Below are 23,194 nucleotides of genomic sequence, written 5' to 3'. Positions count from 1 at the left end.
ATAAAAGGAAAAGAGCCTCCGTTCCCGAAGATCCAAAACCAAAGAAGAGGACAGATCGTAAGCCGAACAAGAATGTCATTCCTTTGACCGTGAAATCAGTTCTGCATCTATGGGATGGAGATAATGAAGAAGAAGAAGAAGAAGAAGAAGAAAATAATGGGTCCGCGCTGGCGGCCCGAACGAAGAGAACAACCGATTCCCCATCGGCAGCTGGATTGATGATGCTTCATGAGGCTCCGCCTCGAGCTGAGGGTATACCGGAGAAAAATTCGGGCGGAGTCCCTGAGTTGTCGGAGATCGAAGACGCATCCTATCGGAGCCAACATATGGGGGATATGTCTGAAGGGCCCCCTCTTGAATCCCTTCGAACCGAAGAGAATTCTCCAAGTGATTTATTTGGGGCAGCAGCAATCGAAGATTCGCCCACATTTCCCGCTTTTTCCGCATAGGTGATTCGGGAAGCCCAATCTTTGGGGGCCCTCTATCTAGACAGGCCTTATGATGGAGAGGATCCCTTTCATGACTTGTTTACCGGTATCGAGGATGTTGTCGGTACTAGTGATAAATCAGGTCTTTTTCACGGGGTGCAGCAGGCTTTGAATCAGGTAAGTTTTAAAATTATTTTGTCGGTACTACCTTTATGCTTACTTTTCGTTTCTAACTTCATTTCTTGTATCTTTGTAGGCAGCGGCAGTTCATCGAGAGGCATGTTCTTGGTCCTAAAACGAGCTGCGTCGATACGAGGCCGACCTTCAGCGGGTTACTGATGAGAGGAACTCCATAAAACTTCTCTTAGGGCAAAGGGAAGAGGAAATAAAAGACCTCCGAGCTGAGTTGGCCAAGGCTTACCGAGATCAGACCGATCTGTCTGAGCAGGTAATGATACTTTTAAAATCCTATGGGATTGATACCAGAACGATGGCTAATTTTTCGGTCTCACAGTTGCAGCAAAAAATTGAGATGATCGGGAAGCTTCGTGAGGAGGTCGACGTGATAAAAGTAGAGTCTTTGTAGTGGAAAGAAGGTATGGACCGCTTTGCTGCAGAGAAAGAAACTGCTCAAGCCCAGTTATCATCGGCTGAAACCCAACTTCAGAGAATGAAGGAAAAATGTCTGGTTCAAGCATGAAGAATAGAGGAGCTCGAGGCTCGGTTGGCCTCTGTACTTGCCAAGGCCGAATCTGATGCCGAAAAGGCAAAGACCGATGCGGATGCACTCGTGGCCGTCTATCGGGACAATGCTAACGCTGCCCAGGTCTAAGCAAGAGAGGTAGTCGAGACCGCCGATACTCGAGCACATTGGGTCGTTGAACTTGTTAAGTGCCGATCTCGGAGGGAAACCCTCTAGGAGATCCATGCTCGTGGTTTTGACCTCTCTGAAGAGATAAAAAGGGCCAAAGAACTTGAAGTCGATGATGAAGCCTTGGTTTCCGATGACGATGATGATGACAATGATGATGATGATGGGAGTAAGAGCGAATCCGAGAATGGGGGGAGCCCGATAGAGAAGAAACCGCTTCTGGGGATGACCAGGAAGCTTAGTCCTTAATTTTTTACAGTATAATCAATTATGTAAACAATTTTGTATATAGAAATATCCCTTTTTTGCCGACTTGCTTCGTAGCCTCTATAATCGAGCGAGCGCTTATTCAAACTTGAAGTGATGTAGCCCTTAGGCTTATTAGTTGAGTCAATGATTCGAGCTCGAAAAAGTATAGCCCGTAGGCATAATGGTCGAGTGAGTGCTTGCTCGAACTCGAAATAAAAGTAGCCCGTAGGCTTAGTCATCGAGTGAATGATTCGTACTCGAAGTAATGTAGCACGTAGGCATAATGGTCGAGTGAGTGCTTGCTCGAACTCAAAATAAAAGTAGCACGTAGGCTTAGTCGTCGAGTGAATGATTCGAACTCGAAGTAATGTAGCCCATAGGCGCAATGGTCGAGTGAGTGCTTGCTCGAACTCGAAATAAATGTAGCTCATAGGCTTAGTAGTCGAGTGAATAATTTGAACTCGACGTAGTGTAGCCCGTAGGCATAATGGTCGAGTGAGTGTTTGTTCGAACTCGAAATGAAAGTAGCCCGAAGGCTTAGTAGTCGAGTGAATGTTTCGAACTCGAAGTAATGTAGCCCGTAGGCGTAATAGTCGAGTGAGTGTTTGCTCGAACTCGAAATGAAAGTAGCCCGTAGGTGTAATCGTCAAGTGAATGATTCGAACTCGAAGTAATGTAGCCTGTAGGCATAATGGTCGAGTGAGTGCTTGCTCGAACTCGAAATAAAAGTAGCCCATAGGCTTAGTCGTCGAGTGAATGATTCGAACTCGAAGTAATGTAGCCCGTAGGCGTAATGGTCGAGTGAGTGCTTGCTCGAACTCGAAATAAAAGTAGCCCGTAGGCTTAGTAGTCGAGTGAATGTTCGCAAAGTAATTTGGACTATATTTTAAATTCAAGATATATTAGTTCAAATAAATTTATTGGGCCATATAATTAGATTAGTTATATAAGTCCAACATATATGGATTAAATAAATAAGTCTTAATCCATTGGGCTAGCCCATTTAATTGGGCTAAAGTGATGGGCCCACTTCATTAAGCCCAAGATATCATCTTCCTAGAGGCCCTGTTTGGTGACATGTGTCAAATGACGTGGCACGCCAAGTCAAACGGAAGAGCCAATGGGATCATGCCACGTGTCAAAATGCCAAGGCATGCCAAGTCACATTAAAAGGCCAATGAAATCATGCCACGTGTGCAAGTGACATGTTCTGGCCAATCAAATGCGGTCATGTCACACTTCAATTTGATTGGTCGGAAAGAGTTTGTTCTTATCACAACTCCTCCCTTCCACAACTATAAATAGGGGTTTTCATAACCCAGAAAAGGGATCGGAAGTTATAACAAGAATCAAGAGAGAGCTCGTGGATCAAACGCCGCAAATTACTCTACAAGTTTCAAGCTTCAAGCAATCAAGTTTAAGTTCAAGAAATCAAGTTCAAGCTCAAGAACGAAGAGCAAGTCAAGAGTCAAGGAGTACGAGTTCAAATCAAAGTTCGTACTAGTTGAATTCAAAATTATCGTTCGTGGAAACAAATATAGATTCAAGATCAAGCTCAGAGGGCCTTGAATTTATTTATTATTGAAAAGAAGAATTAGAGGATTCATAGAGATTGTACACTCAAATTATTTAAAATCAAATACTACGATTGTTGCAATATTTTTCGATCTTTATTTAATTTTCTCGACACAATTTATTATCTATAGGAACATATTCCTAGAAACCCTAATAATACATGTGCATAGAATATCCACTAAAATATTCTCTTTTACGTCTTATCTTAGAACTAGCCATTATAACTCTGTCTAAGATGCTCGACCTCGACCTTGAACTACAGTGACTTCACGCCCTTGATCTTTGCTGACTCTTCGACCACACCCTTCATCGCTTCGAGGCTACTTCTCCCTTGGGGCCGATCTTTGCTTATTTTGTATTTTTTATTAGGGGTTTCATTTGTCATGTAAAGTTGCGAAGACGCAAATAAAAGAACATGACCGAAGGAAAATGTAACATAAATACTTGACCGCATTAGGTGTTTACACCAAATTAATTTAACTTGTCATGGTTAAGTGGTTTTTTTTAGCCGAGAGTCTATCGGAAACGGCTTCTCTACTCCTCATAGAGTAAGAGTAAGGTCTGCGTACACTCTACCCTCCCAAGACCCCACTTGTGGGATTTTACTAGGTTGTTATTATGATTAAGTGGTTTAATAAAGTAAAAACATGTACTCCCTCCGGTTCACTTTAAGTGATTTTTTTGATTATTTTCATACATATTAAGAAATTTACTTTTTAGCATTAATTAATAATGAAATTGACCATATTAACCTTAATTTGCTTATTGGAAATATAACAAACTACTCATAGGCACTTTAATCCAAGTGAAACTTTGGAAAGGAGAAATTAATTTCTTCTTGATATCTGAAAAAGTTAAATATTGTGGACTACAAAAAAAAAAAGACAAAAATATCACTTAAAGTGGATCAGAGGGAGTATTAGTTAAGTGTTTAAGCGATAAAAGCAAATGTACAAATACATATCATGTTTCTATTAACTTGATATAAACAAAGGTAAAATTTTACCAAATTGTACCTATTGGTTTTCCAAACGAAAACAAACCAAAAAATAAGTTTTTTTGTTTCCGTAAGCGAACAAAGAGAAAATGTTAAAGGACTGTTTTCCAAAATCAGAACAACCCTTTTTTTTTTGCCAATAAAGATTTTTAATCGTTTTCAATCTTCAATTATTTTTTTCTCCTTTTAACTTCGTTTTCTTAAACTATTTCTTTCCCAAACAAATAAAATCCAAACAACTTGGATGCCATTTGCATTTTAAAATTAATAAAAAAAAGATAGGGAAGAATAAGTAGCTTTGTTAGCAAAATCCTCGTCCTTTATATGCCTTTTCCTCATCATCACTAACGCACGTACGCCGTTTGACACTCAATTTTCCGCGAAGTTTCGTACAGAATATCAGTTTTTTTTTCATATTTCAATCCTAGTCATCAGCTGATCAGCAAACAGTTGAATCATTTATCTAGCAATGGATTTGTAGATTGAGAAAAAATCAGCTTCTCTTTTAATTTGACGCCGCATTATGAGCTCATCAATTTGATACCCTATTTGACTTAAGAGTTTCTGCTATAAGGTACCTTTTGCTTATATATCCGTAATAATTGTCTCGTTTTATATCTGGGAATATGATTGAGATTTGTCAATATATTGATGTATTGTGGATCTCTTTTGCAATTAAAAGCTTAGTATTTTAGACCCATCTATTAATTTTGTTTGGCCAGTCTCTTGTTTTTGGGTTGCTTGCTTTATTGGCTCTCATATATGAACACTTAAGCACTTGAATAGATGCAAACCCATATGTTGATTTTGTTTGTTTGTTCTCTTGTTTAGGATTTGCTTGCTTCATTGATTGTCAGATTCAAGATATTCAAAACTCAAGTACTTGAGTGCATATTCTTTTTCTTTCAATTATAGTATTGATGATGCCTTCTTGCTTAGGCAATTTCTTGTTTTTGGGTTGCTTGCTTTTTTTATTCTTAGAAGGAATAATATCAATACTCCAGCTTCCGCACACCTCAGGCCATTCTTTTGGGTACCTCCCACTAGGGGTGGCAAACGGGCAGGTCGGGTCGGATATGGGACCGGTCTAAAACGGATAAATTATCCGACCCGACCCATATTTAATACGGATAAAAAATGGGTTAATCGTCGGATAACCATATTATCCATGGCTTCTTCTCAGTTCTCCCTTAGTTGTAGTGTTTAATGCTCTTCATGGTAAAAAGTTATAATTTTGATGCTCCTTTTTGTTGTTTCTTTTTTGTTTTTGTTAGCAGTTTCTTGTTTCTGGGCTGCTTGTTTTTTTGATTCTCAGAAGCTAGGATATTGATGCTCAAGCACTTTAATGCAACAGCTTATCCCTACATTGATAGTGTTTGATGCTCTTTGTTCTTGTGCATTTTCTTGTTATTGGTTGATGGCTTTATTGATCATTAGATGCGACAATATCAACATTACATCACATGAATATATTTATCTTTTCCCTTCCAGTGTAGTGTTTGATGCTCCTCTTGTCTGCAATATCTTGTGGTGCATAGTCTGCGGTGATACTGTGTTTATTTTGCTCCTATAACTCCTTGGGTAATTGAGTTTATCATTTTTGTGACCAAATCCTTTTTCACTTTATTTAACAGGTAATCTACCAGGTTATTGCAATTTCTTGTATAATCGAGTCATTTCTTGCAATACCTGTAGTTGAGCAATGGGGAGTCAAAGTGAAGGAAAACTTAAATTTTGTATCGACAGAGGGGGCACTTTTACTGATGTCTATGCAGAAATTCCTGGAAAATCTGAAGGCCGAGTCATGAAGTTGTTGTCAGTTGATCCTTCTAATTATGATGATGCTCCAGTTGAAGGAATAAGGAGGATTTTGGAGGAATTTACTGGAAAGAAAATTCCCCGTAGTTCGAAAATTCCTACTGATAAGATCGAATGGGTGAGGATGGGTACAACCGTGGCAACAAATGCATTGTTGGAGAGGAAAGGGGAGAGAATTGCACTCTGTGTCACTCGAGGCTTTAGGGATTTGCTCCAGATTGGTAATCAGGCTCGTCCGCATATATTTGACCTCACTGTATCAAAACCATCAAATCTTTATGAGGAGGTTGTAGAGGTTGATGAGAGAGTTGAGCTTGTTCTTGATAAGGAGGGAGGAGTAAATTTAGACTCTTCTGCATCACTTGTTCAAGGTGTTTCAGGCGAGCTTGTCAAGGTTGTAAAGCCACTCGATGAGGAAGCTCTGAAACCTTTGCTGAATGCTTTGCTGCAAAGGGGTATTAGTTGCTTAGCTGTGGTTTTGCTCCACTCTTATACTTTTCCCCAGCATGAAATACTTCTGGAAAAGTTAGCTCTTAGTTTGGGCTTCAGGCATGTATCTATATCATCTGCTTTGACTCCTATGGTCCGAGCTGTTCCTCGAGGATTTACAGCAAGTGTAGATGCATATTTGACTCCTGTTATTAAAGAATACTTGTCAGGTTTCATGTCCAAATTTGATGAAGGCCTAGGAAAGTTGAATGTTTTATTTATGCAGTCGGATGGAGGGCTTGCACCAGAACATAGATTTTCAGGCCACAAAGCAATTTTGTCAGGTCCTGCTGGTGGTGTAGTTGGTTACTCTCAGACACTCTTTGGGATTGAAACAGACAAGGCCCTAATCGGTTTTGACATGGGTGGTACCTCTACTGATGTCAGCCGATATGCTGGTACCTATGAACAAGTTATAGAAACCCAGGTTGCTGGTGCAATAATTCAAGCACCTCAGCTCGATGTAAACACAGTCGCTGCTGGCGGTGGATCAAAGTTAAAATTTCAGTTTGGTTCTTTCCGGGTGGGACCAGATTCAGTGGGTGCACACCCAGGACCAGTTTGTTACCGGAAAGGCGGGCAACTAGCAGTTACAGATGCAAATCTTATCTTAGGATATGTCATTCCTGATTTTTTCCCGTCCATTTTTGGTCCCAATGAGGACCAGCCATTAGACATTGATGCTACGAGGGAAGAGTTTGAAAAACTTGCGAGGCAAATCAATTCCTACAGAAAGAGCCAGGATTCATCTGCAAGGGACATGACGGTAGAGGAGATTGCACAAGGTTTTGTGAATGTTGCCAATGAGACCATGTGCCGCCCAATACGGCAGTTGACAGAAATGAAGGGTCATGAAACAAGCCACCATGCTCTTGCTTGCTTCGGAGGTGCAGGTCCTCAACATGCCTGTGCCATTGCTAGATCACTTGGAATGAAGGAAGTTCTTATTCACAGGTTATGTGGAATCTTAAGTGCATATGGTATGGGGTTAGCTGATGTGGTAGAAGATGCGCAAGAGCCGTATTCTGCTGTTTATGGCCCTGATTCTGTGATTGAAGCTTCTCGCAGAGAAACTATCTTGCTGAAGCAGGTGATGGATAAGCTGCAGGAGCAAGGATTCAGAGAAGAAAGTATCACCAGCGAAACATACTTAAACTTAAGGTATGAGGGAACAGACACCGCAATCATGGTAAAGAGACCAACCAATGATGATGGGTCACCTCCTGATTATGCTGCCGAATTTGTCAAGTTATTCCAGCGGGAGTACGGATTTAAACTTCAAAACAGGAATATAGTTATATGTGATGTTAGGGTTCGCGGTGTTGGAGTCACTAACATACTGAAGCCTCGAGCCCTAGATTCTTCCCCTGGTGCCCCTAAAATTGAAAGTCACTACAAAGTATACTTTGGGAATGGATGGAATGACACTCCTTTATTTAAGCTTGAAAATCTGTCATATGGGAATGTTGTTCCTGGCCCAGCAATTATCATGAATGGCAATAGCACTGTCATTGTTGAGCCCAACTGCAAGGCCATTATTACAAAATATGGCAACATTAAAATAGAGATCGAGTCGGCTTCCAATACTGCAAAAGTAGATGAAAAAGTTGCAGATGTTGTGCAGCTCTCAATTTTCAACAACCGGTTTATGGGAATAGCTGAACAGATGGGGCGCACCTTGCAGAGGACTTCTATATCAACAAATATTAAAGAGCGGCTAGACTTTTCTTGCGCACTTTTTGGCCCTGATGGTGGGCTTGTGGCAAATGCACCCCATGTTCCTGTGCACTTGGGGGCTATGTCGAGCACTGTTCGGTGGCAGCTGAAGCACTGGGGTGATAATCTAAATGAGGGAGATGTTTTAGTTGCCAATCATCCTTCTGCTGGTGGTAGCCACCTGCCTGATATAACTGTAATTACACCTGTTTTTAACAAAGGTAGATTGATATTCTTTGTTGCAAGTAGAGGGCATCATGCAGAGATTGGAGGTATTACTCCTGGAAGTATGCCGCCTTTCTCAAAGTTCATATGGGAGGAAGGAGCAGCAATAAAAGCATTCAAGCTTGTTGAGAAGGGAACTTTTCAAGAAGAAGGAATCACCAAACTTCTTCGTTACCCTTGTTCTGAGGAATCAACTCATAACATTCCAGGAACGCGCAGGCTTCAAGATAATTTGTCTGACCTTCATGCACAAGTAGCTGCAAATCAGAGAGGAATTACCCTTATCAACGAGCTTATTGAGCAATATGGTCTGGAAACTGTCCAAGCATACATGAACTATGTTCAGGCTAATGCTGAAGAAGCAGTGAGAGAAATGCTTAAATCTGTTGCCGCGAGAGTTTCTTCTGAAGCAAAAATGTCCGGAAAGGAAGGCGTAGTGACTATTGAAGAGGAAGATTACATGGATGATGGGTCTACCATACACTTAAAGCTTACTATAGATTCTATGAAGGGAGAAGCATTTTTTGATTTCTCCGGAACCAGCCCAGAAGTTTATGGTAATTGGAATGCCCCAGAGGCAGTGACAGCTGCTGCAGTCATTTACTGCGTACGCTGTTTGGTGAACGTTGATATCCCTCTCAATCAAGGTTGCTTGGCTCCTGTAAAGATTTATATACCTCCTGGTTCATTTCTCTCTCCAAGTGACAAGGCTGCAGTGGTGGGTGGTAATGTCCTTACGTCACAGAGGATAACTGACGTCGTTCTTACTGCATTCCAAGCTTGTGCCTGCTCACAGGGTTGCATGAATAATTTAACCTTTGGGGATGACACTTTTGGTTACTATGAAACAATTGGAGGTGGAAGTGGAGCTGGTCCTACTTGGGATGGGACGAGTGCAGTCCAGTGTCACATGACCAACACCCGAATGACAGATCCAGAGATCTTTGAGCAAAGATACCCAGTTATATTGCATAAGTTTGGAATAAGAGAGAATAGTGGAGGTGCTGGACAACATAAAGGAGGTGATGGCATTATCAGGGAGATTGAATTCAGGCGGCCGGTCATTGTGAGCATCCTATCAGAAAGGCGTGTGCATGCACCGAGGGGGCTGATGGGTGGAAAAGATGGGGCTCGAGGTGCTAATTTCCTCGTCACGAAAGATAAAAGGAAGGTGTATGTTGGTGGTAAAAACACAATCGAGGTGCAGGCTGGGGAAATACTTCAGATTTTGACACCAGGAGGAGGTGGCTGGGGTTCAAAATGATGAATACAAAGCAAAACTTCTACTGCAAATACCTTCCATGCCACCCAAACATCCACAAAGGAGAAGAAGGGATAACAATAATAAGGGAAATGAGGCATAAACTTCCTTTTTTCTGTATGGTGCATATGAGAATGCTTGGTTCTTCCCCTATTTTAAAGATGTATGATTTCAATAATTTCATGTTTCCGAATAGATAATAATTGCTGGTCACAGAATATGTTCTACTTATAATAGCTTTGGTCCATCCATGGCCTCTATTTGTAACATGGGGAGAAAGTACCCCTCTTGTTTGCTTCCAAGTTTTAATGCAGAAGCCAAAGGGCAGCCCGGTGCACTAAGCTTACTCTATGCGCAGGGTCCGGGAAGAGCCGGATCACAAGGGTCTATTGTACGCAGCCTTACCTTGCATTTCTGCAAGAGGCTGTTTTCACGGCTTGAACCTTCGACCTCCTGGTCATATGATAGTAACTTTACCAGTTATGCCAATGTTCCCCTTCTTAATGCAGAAGCCAACTTTCTTGGAAAATACATACTCGTAGATGGTATTTGCATCAAATTATATCAACTTCTTATGGTTATGTGATAGAACGAGGTGGGAATGTATATTAATTAACAGGGATGGAAAATTTATGTGCAAACTTATCCTGTATTTATTTGTTTGGTGAAGATATTAGGTGCTGAGTTAGTTTTTTTTCACTGGCAACTGGACAAAGGCTCTTTGCCTCTTTCTTCTCCTTAAACATACTGAGAAATGTGTGCCATTAGAACTTGGTGTGGCTTTGAAGCTTTACTAGGAGTACTTGATAAGTGACAAGTGATATAACTAGGGTGCAAGATTTTGCGGTTAGTTTTCTAAATTCAAACAAGATCTTATACTACTCTTACCGAATATTAAAATGGTACATTCTTCCAAATCATATGAATTTTCTGTTAATCTTGTAGCAATCAAGAAAATGAAACTAGTTCCATTCCAGAGCTTCAGAAATTTTAAAAGTAATTAAATATGGAAAGTGCTATTTAGAAAATAATTTAAAACAATAAATGTACATACTAAATTTGTTTGAAACACTAAAAAGAAAAAAAAGGTGAAGAATCTAATTATTTCCTATATTATTCGAAATTGAGTAATTTTGTCATCCGTTATACTTTGGGTTTAATTTTATCCTGCCATTACAAAAGAAATCTATTTTTTTTCTTGATCCTTAACGGATTTCCAACTAAAAGTATAACAGGAGTAACTTTAAACCATAACAAAAAATAGATGTCTAAATTTAAACCTTTTTCCTCGAAGTATTTTGACATGTAAAATTGAGTGACCGCTTATTTTAAGTTGGAGATTCGTTAACGACAACGATAAATACAAGATTATTCGATAACACAAAGGTATAAATTGATCCAAATCACGAATAATACTACTCCCTTTGTTCCGGTTTATATAAATCTTGTTGGAGTATGATGGTCAAATCGATTAAATTTTTTGAAACAAAGTTTATATATATATACTATAAGTTATAATAACTAATAAATCAAACATTTAAAAATTATTGTAAAAAAACATAATAAATGAAAGTTTTAGTTTACTCCTCAAATAATAATAAGTTCACATAAAGTAGAATAAAGGGAGTATTTAGCAATTTTGAGATAGTACAGGTGCAATTTTAGACATTTTCCCATAAGGAAAAGAAGAGAACAACATCTATATATATATATATATATATATATATATATATATATATATATATATATATATATATATATATATATATATATAGAGAGAGAGAGAGAGAGAGAGAGAGAGAGAGAGAGAGAGACTATTTATCTTTTTTCTCATTTTTTTTTATTTTTCCCCTTTTCAAACCATTTATCTTATTTTAAAAGTCTACATCCATATCTCACGCCTCTTTATTGAAGGTTGTGACTTTTCAAGTCCATAACCCCCAATTATTTAATGTGTTATAAATTACTTCTTAGGTTGTGGCTTTTAAAATCCATAACCCCCATTTATTCACGGTGTTATAAATTGTATCTTGTTATGAAACAATAAAAGAGGAAGAAGAATATTACAGAGAAAAATAGGGAGAGAGAATTCTTATTGATTTGGGATTAATTACAATGGAATAAGACTCCTCTATTTATAGAGAAAGAGTGACTTAGCCACCAAGTAAAATCCCTAAAATCATTCTAAAATATAGACATTCACCTTAAATATAATTATATTTATAACACTCACCCTTGAATGTCTATTCAATAGATAATGTGCCTCGTTAAAATCTTATCTAGAATAAAACATAGTGAGAAAAATTCTAGTGAAGGAAAAGAGTACACATATCTAACAATACGTCTTTTGGTTGCCTCGTTAAAAATCCTGCAAGGAAAATCCAGTGGAATAAAACCTTGTAAGGGAAAAAGAGTACAACGTGTATTAACTCCCCCCGATGAGCTTATCAATTCACATCCTTGAGCCTTCACATTTCAATCTTGTGCACCATCTTCAAAAGGTCGTTGGTAGAGATTTGATAAACAAATCATCCATATTAACTTGAATGAATATATTGCACCTTGAAATCATCATTCTTGATAGATATATAATATCTTCATATAATGTCATGGAATGACTTTTTCAATATCTCCATAGTGGCAAAAATAATTATCGCTATCACATTATTATGCTTTTAGTTATAGCAAGATACATTTGTGCATAAATTGCACTGAGCATGTGGTACTTCAAGATCAAGAATTGTATATGCTTCAAGCAATTGAAATCCTTCAGGGATCATCATATAAGTATAGTCAAATAAGCCATATGAATGGACTTTAGATGCATATCAAGTTTTAATGTCATGCTATACATATAAGATAGATAAAGTGATTGCACACACCATTGACTTTATACTTTTAAGTATTTGAACTATATGTCTAAAACTTCATGTCTTTCATATGAAACCAATTCTATTTGAATTGTGTCTCTTCTATTTGGCCAATATTTTTGTGCATGTATTTGACAGACTTGAGGTCCTCATCTATACTTAGCGCTATGATAGATGTCGTCGACGAACATTTTATATCGGTTCCAATATTTTTTCATAAAGACATAACATAGAGATTTCGTCATTTATATTTTCAGGTACCTGAACATCTCCTGAGAATTTATGAAATATTATGTCATGTGATCTTCTAGATCACTTGCCTCCTTTATAATGATCATTTTGATCATTTTCTCATATTCTTTATTAAGAAGTTTATTTGAAACCGATTTGTCTATTTGCTTTAAGCGTACCATAGACTTTGTCCTTCTAGGACTTAATAGGAGCATTTTCAGTGAGAATATAGTTACTTTCTTTGGGTCAGCAAATGCGTCTTGCATGCTTTGCAATATATTGCAGATGAATTATCTTTTTATGAACTTCAAATTCATATTATCTTATTCGAGGATCTAGATGTAGAAATGACGTAACTTTTGTCACGACACAAACCAATGGGCTGCGACGGGCACCCAATACTTTACTCAACCGAGTACCAACATAACGTATCATACTATCATAGATAACTGAGCTGGAGGGGCTGCCGTGAGACAAGTAGAATACAACATGAAATACTTACTTATACACATGACATACGGGCCTATAAGGCCACCATGATTATTTATAAACTCAACACATAGGCTGACAAGGCCATACAAGTATCCGTACACATGACATCTTTTTACAAGCCTCTAAGAGTATATAATTGTCATAAAGGTCGGGACATAGCCCCGCCATACCAAACAATACACGTCTAAATCATACTAACCAAACAAGCAACTCCGGAGCAAATGGAGCACACCAACACATTTCGCTGAGCTAATAGCCTACTTGGAGGACTCTCGACCTGTCTATTGGGACCTGCGGGCATGAAACACAGTGTCCCCAGGCAAAAGGGACGTCTGTACAAATAATGTACCGAGTATGTAAGGAATAAAAATCAGTAAATAATATACATGAGAGAAACATGGAGTAAAAGACTCGACATGTAAGTCCGAATAACTCTGTGAATCATTAATATTTACAACGTCATGCATATGCGTATAAATGTCATAGCATGCTTAGGTATATGCGTTCATAACATCATCAAGCCTCTGAGGGAATCCCACCATATTATCTCGACCAATGTGGGCAAATCATCAACGTATACCAGTTGATTATGTGGTGGGGCGTATATAACGCCATAACCTTTTCCCATATACCATATACATATAATATACGCGTATATAACGCGCCATCTGGTCATAGGTCCAATATACATGTATAAATGCATGAAATGCATAAGAAATACGTTAATAGGATTTCTTGGAGTGTCATAAAAATCAATATGCCTTTCGGATAAACTTTATCAACTACGTATTTTTCTGAGACCCATGAACATAAGATATAATAATAATTCACATGGGGAATCAAGAATATAGACACCCCTAGTATTTCTATGAATAAAGTCATTTATGAAAGTTGCGTATTTTGCTCGTTTTATTTATATTATTTGGATCATGCCAAAAATAAAGAAGGGATAGCCTTAACATACCTGAGTTGATTCTCTTGAAAATCCCTCTAACACACGTCGATTGCGACAAAACAAATAATGGCGGATCAAAGTAGGAAAAAATCCGTATGATATTCTTGAGAAAGATTGCATCGTACTCCCTTATAATTGCAAAATCTCACGTTGCTTAAGATGCTTTGAAATCTTGTTGAATTGCCATGAAATCTTGTTGAAGATGCTAAAATTCTCACGTTGATTTGAATTGGTGAAGGTCTTGCATTGCTTATATGATATATAATATGTATATGCATATTAGAATGGCTTTAACGTTACTTAAGTAGCTTGTTCATGAATTTGAGATATCTTATATATGGATGTGGGTCCCACTTTATGTGGTGGCTTAACCACATAATCCAAATGACTTAATCTTGCCACATAGCCCATGATGACTTAAGAGTCACAAAGCTTTGGGTGGCTTGCTGCCACGTGGGGTTTTTGATTTATCCAAAGATTTAATTAATCTCCCACTAAAAATTTATAATTAATTAATTATTCACATAATTAAGAATTATCTCAAATTACTTAAAATACTACTCACTTTTAACATACCTCATACACCTTGCTATCATAGTCATGTGGTACCTTGTATGGCACTAGTCCATAAATACCAGGTATTATAACCCGGACCGTATTTTATCCCAAATTGACAACCTTCAACGAAACTTATTTTCTTTGATTCGATTACCCTTTAACCTCCACGACACTTATTTATCGCATGTTATAAATAACATACATGCTTATAACCTCAAAAATAATCTTATTCCCAAGTCTATGTCGATTAACTTACGACGAAACTTTAACGTATAAAAATGCGGGATGTAACATCTCATTTCCGAGCTTTTATCAATTTACTTATGGCGTACTTCCACGTACGAAAATATGGGGTATAACATCATTCCCCCCTTTGGAACATTCGTCCTCGAATGTTGACTGATGCGCTTATCATTTTCATAACCTATGTCTTCCGAATACTTTAATACTCTCCTTGCCATCTAGGCAACTATTTTGTAAGTAAATCCAAAGGCCAGGGCTTCCCCCCTTTAGGCCTCTTTCTCACACCATGACTTGTGGTCGGAATTCTTTCAATCTCGTAACTGTTGCTACATTCTATCATGCAACTTGTGCGACTCTGACTTTGTATGTGCGCCTATGCGACCCTTCCCTCCTCTTCCCTCTAGCTTTTAGCCAATCTCTAGGCCTCACTTTGTGAACATATACAGAATTATGACAAGTTGTACCTCTGGGCATCTATGGCTTTACTACATCTAAGTAGGTCATACTATACCATAACTTTTAATTCGGTTTACTGTTACTGAGGTCTGTTACCAAACTCCAAGTCACTCTTATTGCTCATCCTATATGCATAAAGCTAAGTATTTTAATGCTTCTTCATTACTGTTCATCTTAAGACTGATGGCCTAATTTCATCTCATACTTTGTAACTTTTACCCATCCATTGTTGATTCAACTTAATGTTGATCCATAATCTACCACTGATAACTTGACCTCTTGCGTAATCACTAGGGCTCACGTTGCATCAAGGAACATTTGAAGTGATTTTTCACCATACTTCCATAATCGTATTTCATAGCATCCCAATGTGATTCACCTTACGTAGGTATTTTAATCCTGTACAATTCATGAAATCCCTTTTTTTTAAATCATTACTCAATTGAAGGCCCAAACGTCATCCTTTATCTATCACAATTACACCCTTATTATATTAACAGAGTATCATTCCATCTCCTCTAAATTTTATTAGTCTTAGACTCATTTGAGTTCATTCAGGCTATACTGAACTTTCCATAACTTAGAGAAACCATTAGCTCTCTTGTTTTTATGGGTTTAATCCCGATGACTTATCCATTCTCGTTACCTTCTCAGTTGCCTTTCTTTGTCCTTACTCATGTTTTCCTAAAACCTTGTCGCTATACCATACTTTAGATTGAGATCTACACATATCTATTTATACTACTCGTAACCTTCCTTCAACTTGTATGCATCATAGATTTCCTTATTTCATCCTGAAACATCAAGCGAGACATCACATCGTTGCTAACTCTTCTTTACTCTTTTAGCTAGACCTCTCGATACATAGAAATCATAGGCTAGAAAATATGCCATTGACGACGCTGCTATTATTCGTGGATACTGAATCCCAGTGCTTCTAGCCTTCTATCTGAAGTATGGACTATTCACTACCTTCTGCATTTGAGTATCTCGTACGTTGTTCACCTTTACCTTACTTACCTTAAAGTCTAGCATCACATCTTCTATCTCTTTCATGACCTCCCTTCCATATAGGTATAATTTACATCCACAACTTGAAGCTCTATTATAATCCTTGCAGCTCTGGTACATACACAATCTGGTGAGAGCTTCATACTGATTTCTTATGAGACTGGTACTTTTCTAACTGGCTTTATCGTAGAGCCGTTATAGAATATGGCTACTATACTATCTCTCTTGTACCTCTAATATTTAAGAGTGATCCTACAATGTTCTCAATCATGATGTCTAAAATTTTCTGGGTCCAATAATCAGACTCCTGATTTGCTTCGTTGATGTAACTCTTTAGTTTCCTCTTCCTTCCGATCAGCCTTTGTGTAGGCTTAAGCTATCTTCCGACCTGCGGTTCCTAGTATTAGTTATTACTTTAGTCTTTCATAGCCGCTATGGAATATCTGTGATACTATCATCTAACAATTCAATCCCTTATTTATGACCTGGACTCAATGCTTTCTTTTAACTTATACCAGAGTCTTCTACGGTTGTATGATTGTCAACATATATGCTGCATGTATAATACTCTGAAATTTAAAGTGCATTCATAACGAAACTCACTCTGCATCATTGATCGAATAATTCCTTCCGTTCCTTCTCAACTTTCTTTAAATGTAAGCAATTAGTTTTCCTGGTCGTTTTGCCATTTGTTGCATACATACTTAGCTTATCTTAGTTCCCCCGCATGTCAAAATTTTTGTGCAACTCATATGATCTCGAATATTACTTTTGATTTTTCTTCCCGTTCCTTAGCCACGGTAAGTGCCACTTTCTCATGGAGTGCATACAATGTTGTAGTGAGACTGCTTTTACAAGACCATTTCCTCTTTAGGTCACTATGCTTAGGTTGAAGCCTTCTTCCTTATTTCCTCAGCTAGTCTTTCGTTGTAGTACTTAGGGAGGACCCTCTGACTCTTGTGAAGTTGTGAGCTTATTACATTGTATACTCGACGGACCTTTTGATGTCCTTCCTTGCCTATAATTATCCGTAGTTACTTACCTCCACACCCTTGTGCTTGTAGGGTTGCTCCTGAACTGAAGTTTTGACGGTCTTCCCAGTGAGACTATCTTTTATCTCCATAACATTCATACGGTACCTTTAACTACCCCAACTCTTATATGAATATTTCTTAAGGGTCACAATGTCGTATCTGCGAGACTGAATTCCCCATGCTGGGGTTCACTACGTTTATCTTGCACGATATGCTGATTTGTTTGTATCCTCTTGTCTAGCCATAACTAGGCTTTTCTTGAATCAACTGCTAACTATTCGTTGGCCCATTCTCATATCAATATTCCGCGTAATCTTTCTTGGTTTATTTCCTTTATCTTAACTTACATCTTGCACTGGCTCCTTATTTATCAATAATATCTCGGGCATGAACTCTTACTTCCTTTCCTTGACGTCGTGCTTGCATAATGTTCTGGAATCGTAGCATATCTGTAGGATTCAGATAAATGTAATCTCATTCCTTTCTCATGTTTATCGCATTCTTCCTTTACCATTCCATAGTTACTAAAATCACTTAATTCTGACTTATTACCACATCACTCCATATTCCCCCCTTTAGGGGAGTACTTAAGATTTAGTGCTACGATGATCTATGTATAGATGTTTTACCTCTTCATCTTTGGTGTCTTTTCACATCATCGATGATCCTTACTCGCCTTGCGGTAATTCTTTTGTACCAAGGATAACAAAATTCCTTACTCACGAGGGAGACACCTAGTGTAACTGGCACATACGGTCCCTTAAGCTTGACTTTGCTCACGTTGCTTGCTTTAGGGAAGCGTCTTCCTGAATGACCTTTAAAGGTTATTCTTCTGTCGTCCATTCTATTATTGCCGGAACGCAATCTCTGAATCTCCCATGATGCCGACTATTATCAAATCACTCAGTCTCTAATTCATGTTTAGTTTGTCTTGTTCACCAGTCTATACTGATTTCTATTACTCTGGGGTCTAACTTTTTCTTCTGGTAGTCGCGTTGGAGTCACAAACTTATTTCTTGAGATGAGGATATGACTTTATGGCCTATACTTTTTTGTTGTCTCAAAGTCTTTCCCCTCTCGTCCTTTCCTTCACTTGACTATAGACTCTGTAATACAGTCATTTTTTTGATCTACCATTGTCATCCATGTATCACATCTTACTCATGATGCTTCATTAACTCTCTTCTTATTTCCCGCTAACATTTATGTCTATCACTTTATTCTGAAAACTCGACAAAGGCATTCTTTTGATTTTAGCTCCCCTTGCTCCATCTACTGGCTCTTCGGGTTGCCTAACATTCTTTCTCTACTAGGGACGGGAGCCATACTAAGGTAATATTTATCCCTTCAAGGCTTCCAGTGCTTATCTTTGTAGTACTCATATCTAGCTGTACTATTTTATAGTGCACCATCTGAGTGTCTCACAAGGAGGTCTATTACCACATTTGCAATATCCTTCGGAAATGTCATCTAACACAAACAATCCATTCACCATTTTGGGTTACTCTAACCCCATTCGGATCCTGATATCCCGTCTTTCTCTTAAACTACACATGTCAGCCTCCATAGGGCATAACTGAAATGGATGTGATCAATTGTATATATCTCTGTTACTGTTGAAAGTAACTCAGAATGCTTATATTTCTCTGCTTGAATTGTAAATACTGTTAAACTTCATTAACTGGGTACCTCGTACCCTTTTTCATCTTGCTTCTTTTACTTGCTGAAACTTGTGTCTACCTTCCGATTCTCTTATTCCTTTTTACCGTAAGAGTGTATAGACATTCTTGTCTTATGGATCATTATCAAGAAGCTTACACATCTTAGTACACACATAATCTGTTGAATACCTCATATTTATCGATCATAATCATGATGCAAAAATTGAGTTTCTCTGACTCAACTCTTCCATAGTTATATCTCTTACCAACCGTCTTTCTGGATGGAGGCATCATCGTATTATCAATAAAATAGAGTTTAGGAAATTGAGTTCTTACAACTGAGTTCTACCACACTATCTAGAGTAAGAAGAAAGAGTGATAGTCCTAAATGCCATGTAGCTTCCTGCTTATAAGTGTGGTGCACGACACACCCATAAACAAAACTCTACTAGACACGGCTTGCAGACTCCCTAGGACAAAACTGCTCTGATACCACTTTTGTCACGACCCAAATCGATGGACCGCGACGGGCACTCAGTACTTTACTCAACCGAGTACCAACATAATATATCATACTATCATAGATAACTGTGCCGGAGGGGCTGCCGTGAGACAAGTAGAATACAACATGAAATACCAACTTATACACGTGACATACGGGCCTATAAGGCAAACATGATTATTTATAAACTCAACACATTGGCCGACATGGTCATACAAGTATCCGTACACATGACATCTGTCTACAAGCCTCTAAGAATACATAATTGTCATAAAGGTCGGGACATAACCCCATTATACCAACCAATACACGTCTAAATAATACTGACCAAACAAGCAACTCCGGAGCAAATGGAGCGCACCAACACCTTCCGCTGAGTTGATAGCCTACTTGGAGGACTCTCGACCTTTCTATCGGGACCTGCGAGCGTGAAACATAGCGTCTCCAAGAAAAAGGGACGTCAGTACAAATAATGTACCAAGTATGTAAGGAATAAAAATCAGTAAATAATAGGCATGAGAGAAACATGGAGTAAAAGACTCGACATGTAAGTCCGAATAACTCTGTGAATCATTAATATTTACAACGTCATGCATATGCGTATAAATATCATACCATGTTTAGGTATATGCGTTCATAACATCATCAAGCCTATGAGGGCATCCCATCATATCATCTCGGCCACTGTGGGTAAATCATCAACGTATACCAGCTGATCAGGTGATGGTGCGTATATAACGCCGTAACATTTTCCCATATCCCATATACATATAATATACGCATATATAATGTCTTCTGGTCATGCGCGTATATAACGCCATCTGGTCACGGGCCAATGTACATGTATAAATGCATGAAATGCATAAGAAAAACGTTAATAAGATTTCTCAGAATGTCATAAAAAATGAATATGCCTTTCGGATAAACTTTATCAAATACGTATTTTTCTAAGACCCATGAACAGAAGATATAATAATAATTCACATGGGGAATCAAAAATATAGACACCCCTAGTATTTCTATGAAAAAAATCATTTATGAAAGCTGCGTATTTTGCTCGTTTCATTTGTATTATTTGGATTACGCCAAAAAGAAAGAAGGGATAGCCTTAACATACCTGAGTTAATTCTCTTGACAATCCCTCTAACACACGTCGATTGCAACAAAACACATAACGGCGGATTGAAGTAGGGAAAAATCCGTATAATGTTCTAGAGAAAGATTGCACCGTACTCCCTTATAATTGCAAAATCTCACGTTGTTTAAGATGCTTTGAAATCTTGTTGAATTGCCATGAAATCTTGTTGAAGATGCTAAAATTCTCACGTTGATTTGAATTGGTGAAGGTCTTGCGTTGCTTATATGATATATAATATGCATATGCATATTAGAATGGCTTTAACGTTACTTAAGTAGCTTGTTCATGAATTTGAGATATCTTATATATGGATGTGGGCCCCACTTTATGTGGTGGCTTAACCACATAATCCAAATGATTTAATCTTGCCACATAGCCCATGATGACTTAAGAGTCACAAAGCTTTGGGTGGCTTGCTGCCACGTGGGTTTTTTGATTTATCCAAAGATTTAATTAATCTCCCACTAAAAATCCATAATTACTCAATAATCCACATAACTAAGAATTATCTAAAATTACTTAAAATACTACTCACTTTTAACATACCTCATACACCTTGCTATCATAGTCATGTGGTACCTTGTATGACACTAGTCCATAAATACCGGGTATTATAACCCGGACCGTATTTTATCCCAAGTTGACAACCTTCAACGAAACTCATTTTCTTTGATTCGATTATCTCATTCCCAAGTCTACGTCGATTAACTTACGACGAAACTTTAACGTATGAAAATGCGGGATTTAACATCTTATTTCCGAGCTTTTATCAATTTACTTATGGTGTACTTCCACGTACGAAAATATGGGGTGTGTCACACACCTTTTCTACCCGCAAAATGATATTATGTGAATTAAAGGGTTTTTTCAATTAAAGTGACAAAATTGAGTAGGGATTATTTTATTTACAGAGTCGCCACTTGGAATTGATTTTGTTGGTGTTCCAAGTCACCTTTTATTTGAATCCCTAATCAAAGGAAGATTTGACTCTATTATTATTGGTCTGCGAAAACAAAGTCGGGGTAAGGAATTTTATTAACCGGGGAGAAGGTGTAAGGCATTCCCCCGAATCCCGTAGTTCTAGCACGGTCGCTTTTTTTGACTAAAATTTGGCTTGAATTATTTTTGGATAAAGTGTGTATTATTTGCCTTAAGTTACTATTGTCTAGTGCTGCTTAATAATTAATAATTTTGGCCTAGAAGAGTGCAAGCTCACAAAGTCCTTATTTGATTATATATATTAAAACAAAGAACGTGTCGGTACACATGGTTTAAATACAATTAATATTGAAAAGTCAAGGAGCGGGAATGCACACATGACTACTTTATTAAAAAAAATATCGACCAAGGACCGTGTATGAACACATGGTCTACATCTCAAACGTGCCTAAAATTGCCTATCGCTTAAATTAATTAAAAAACGCTTCTTTTTTATTTATTACTTGTTCGACTGGAAAAAAATATTATTATTAAAAATAATTTTTTCACTAATGCAAGACATTAAACCCGGGTAAGCTTATGTTAAACTTTCATGGTATTGGGTCACTTATTTTATTTTATTTAACAAAAGACAATTTATTGGTTTTAAAGAAAATGCCCATCTTGCTTTCTATTGTCATTGGGCCTACAAATTTTAGCTTATTTGGCCCATGTTGCTTAAGAGCCTTGATGACCAAGACAACACAAAATAACAAGTATTCTTCTATGCCCAAATTGCTTCTTACATTGATGTCCAAACTAATTTTTTTTTTCATAAAAGAAACTTACATGCCAATTATTGTGTAATAGAGTGTCCCCCTTTTCAGTGAGTAGGCCTCTGCATTCTAAGGGTAAGAGAGTCCCTTTTATAGGAGAAAAGCAGCCCTTTCAATAGGCAAATAAAGTTAGATTTTTTGGACAGATTTTGGTTCACCACAAATCTGTCCAAAAGACTAACTTTGTATGCTAAACACTATTCAAGGTCTGTCCCAAAGGTGAAAGGACAACATGAAAATCTGCTGTGTCAGAAGCAAGGAGAAAAAAATGTCCTTTCAGCCACCCTACTAGTAAAAGTAAGCTACTATTACCCTATTTTGTGATTAAATAAACTAAACTTCAGATTTTAACCATCAACAACAAACTACTTGCTCAACACAAATCAAACTTGGACAACTATGAACTGACAAAGCATAGACGAGACTAAAAACGTAATTGAACTAGGTATTAAAACCATCTTGATGGGAATGAATTCGATTTGTGCAAACTAATTACTAAACAAACAACTAAATTCACAAACTAATGCTCAAAACAGAATGAGCATCGTTAACAATCGGACAACGACTAACAACAACTAAATAATCGACTAACTAAGTGAACGATTTAACTAATACACTAAAGATCATGTTTAAATCAATAACGAATCTAACAAACCACTA

The 23,194-nt window shown here is 37.8% G+C and overlaps 1 protein-coding gene across 1 annotated transcript; it reads left to right on the top strand.

Moving 5' to 3' along the window:
- The first annotated feature begins 4,292 nt into the window (after positions 1-4,292).
- On the top strand, positions 4,293-9,876 carry LOC107803589 (5-oxoprolinase 1). The gene is made up of 2 exons (XM_016627334.2): positions 4,293-4,694; positions 5,755-9,876. The coding sequence occupies exon 2, from the start codon at positions 5,823-5,825 to the stop codon at positions 9,630-9,632; it is 3,810 nt and encodes a 1,269-aa protein (XP_016482820.1). The 5' UTR covers positions 4,293-4,694; positions 5,755-5,822; the 3' UTR covers positions 9,633-9,876.
- Positions 9,877-23,194: the final 13,318 nt, after the last annotated feature.

The sequence above is a fragment of the Nicotiana tabacum genome, chromosome 2 (genome assembly GCF_000715075.1).
Source record: "Nicotiana tabacum cultivar K326 chromosome 2, ASM71507v2, whole genome shotgun sequence".
NCBI classification, from domain to species: domain Eukaryota; kingdom Viridiplantae; phylum Streptophyta; class Magnoliopsida; order Solanales; family Solanaceae; genus Nicotiana; species Nicotiana tabacum.
This window is presented reverse-complemented; position numbering and strand designations above follow the sequence as displayed.

Coding starts and splice junctions, on each gene's coding strand:
- LOC107803589 (XM_016627334.2), top strand. CDS start 5,823: ATGGGGAGTCAAAGTGAAGGAAAACTTAAATTTTGTATCGACAGAGGG.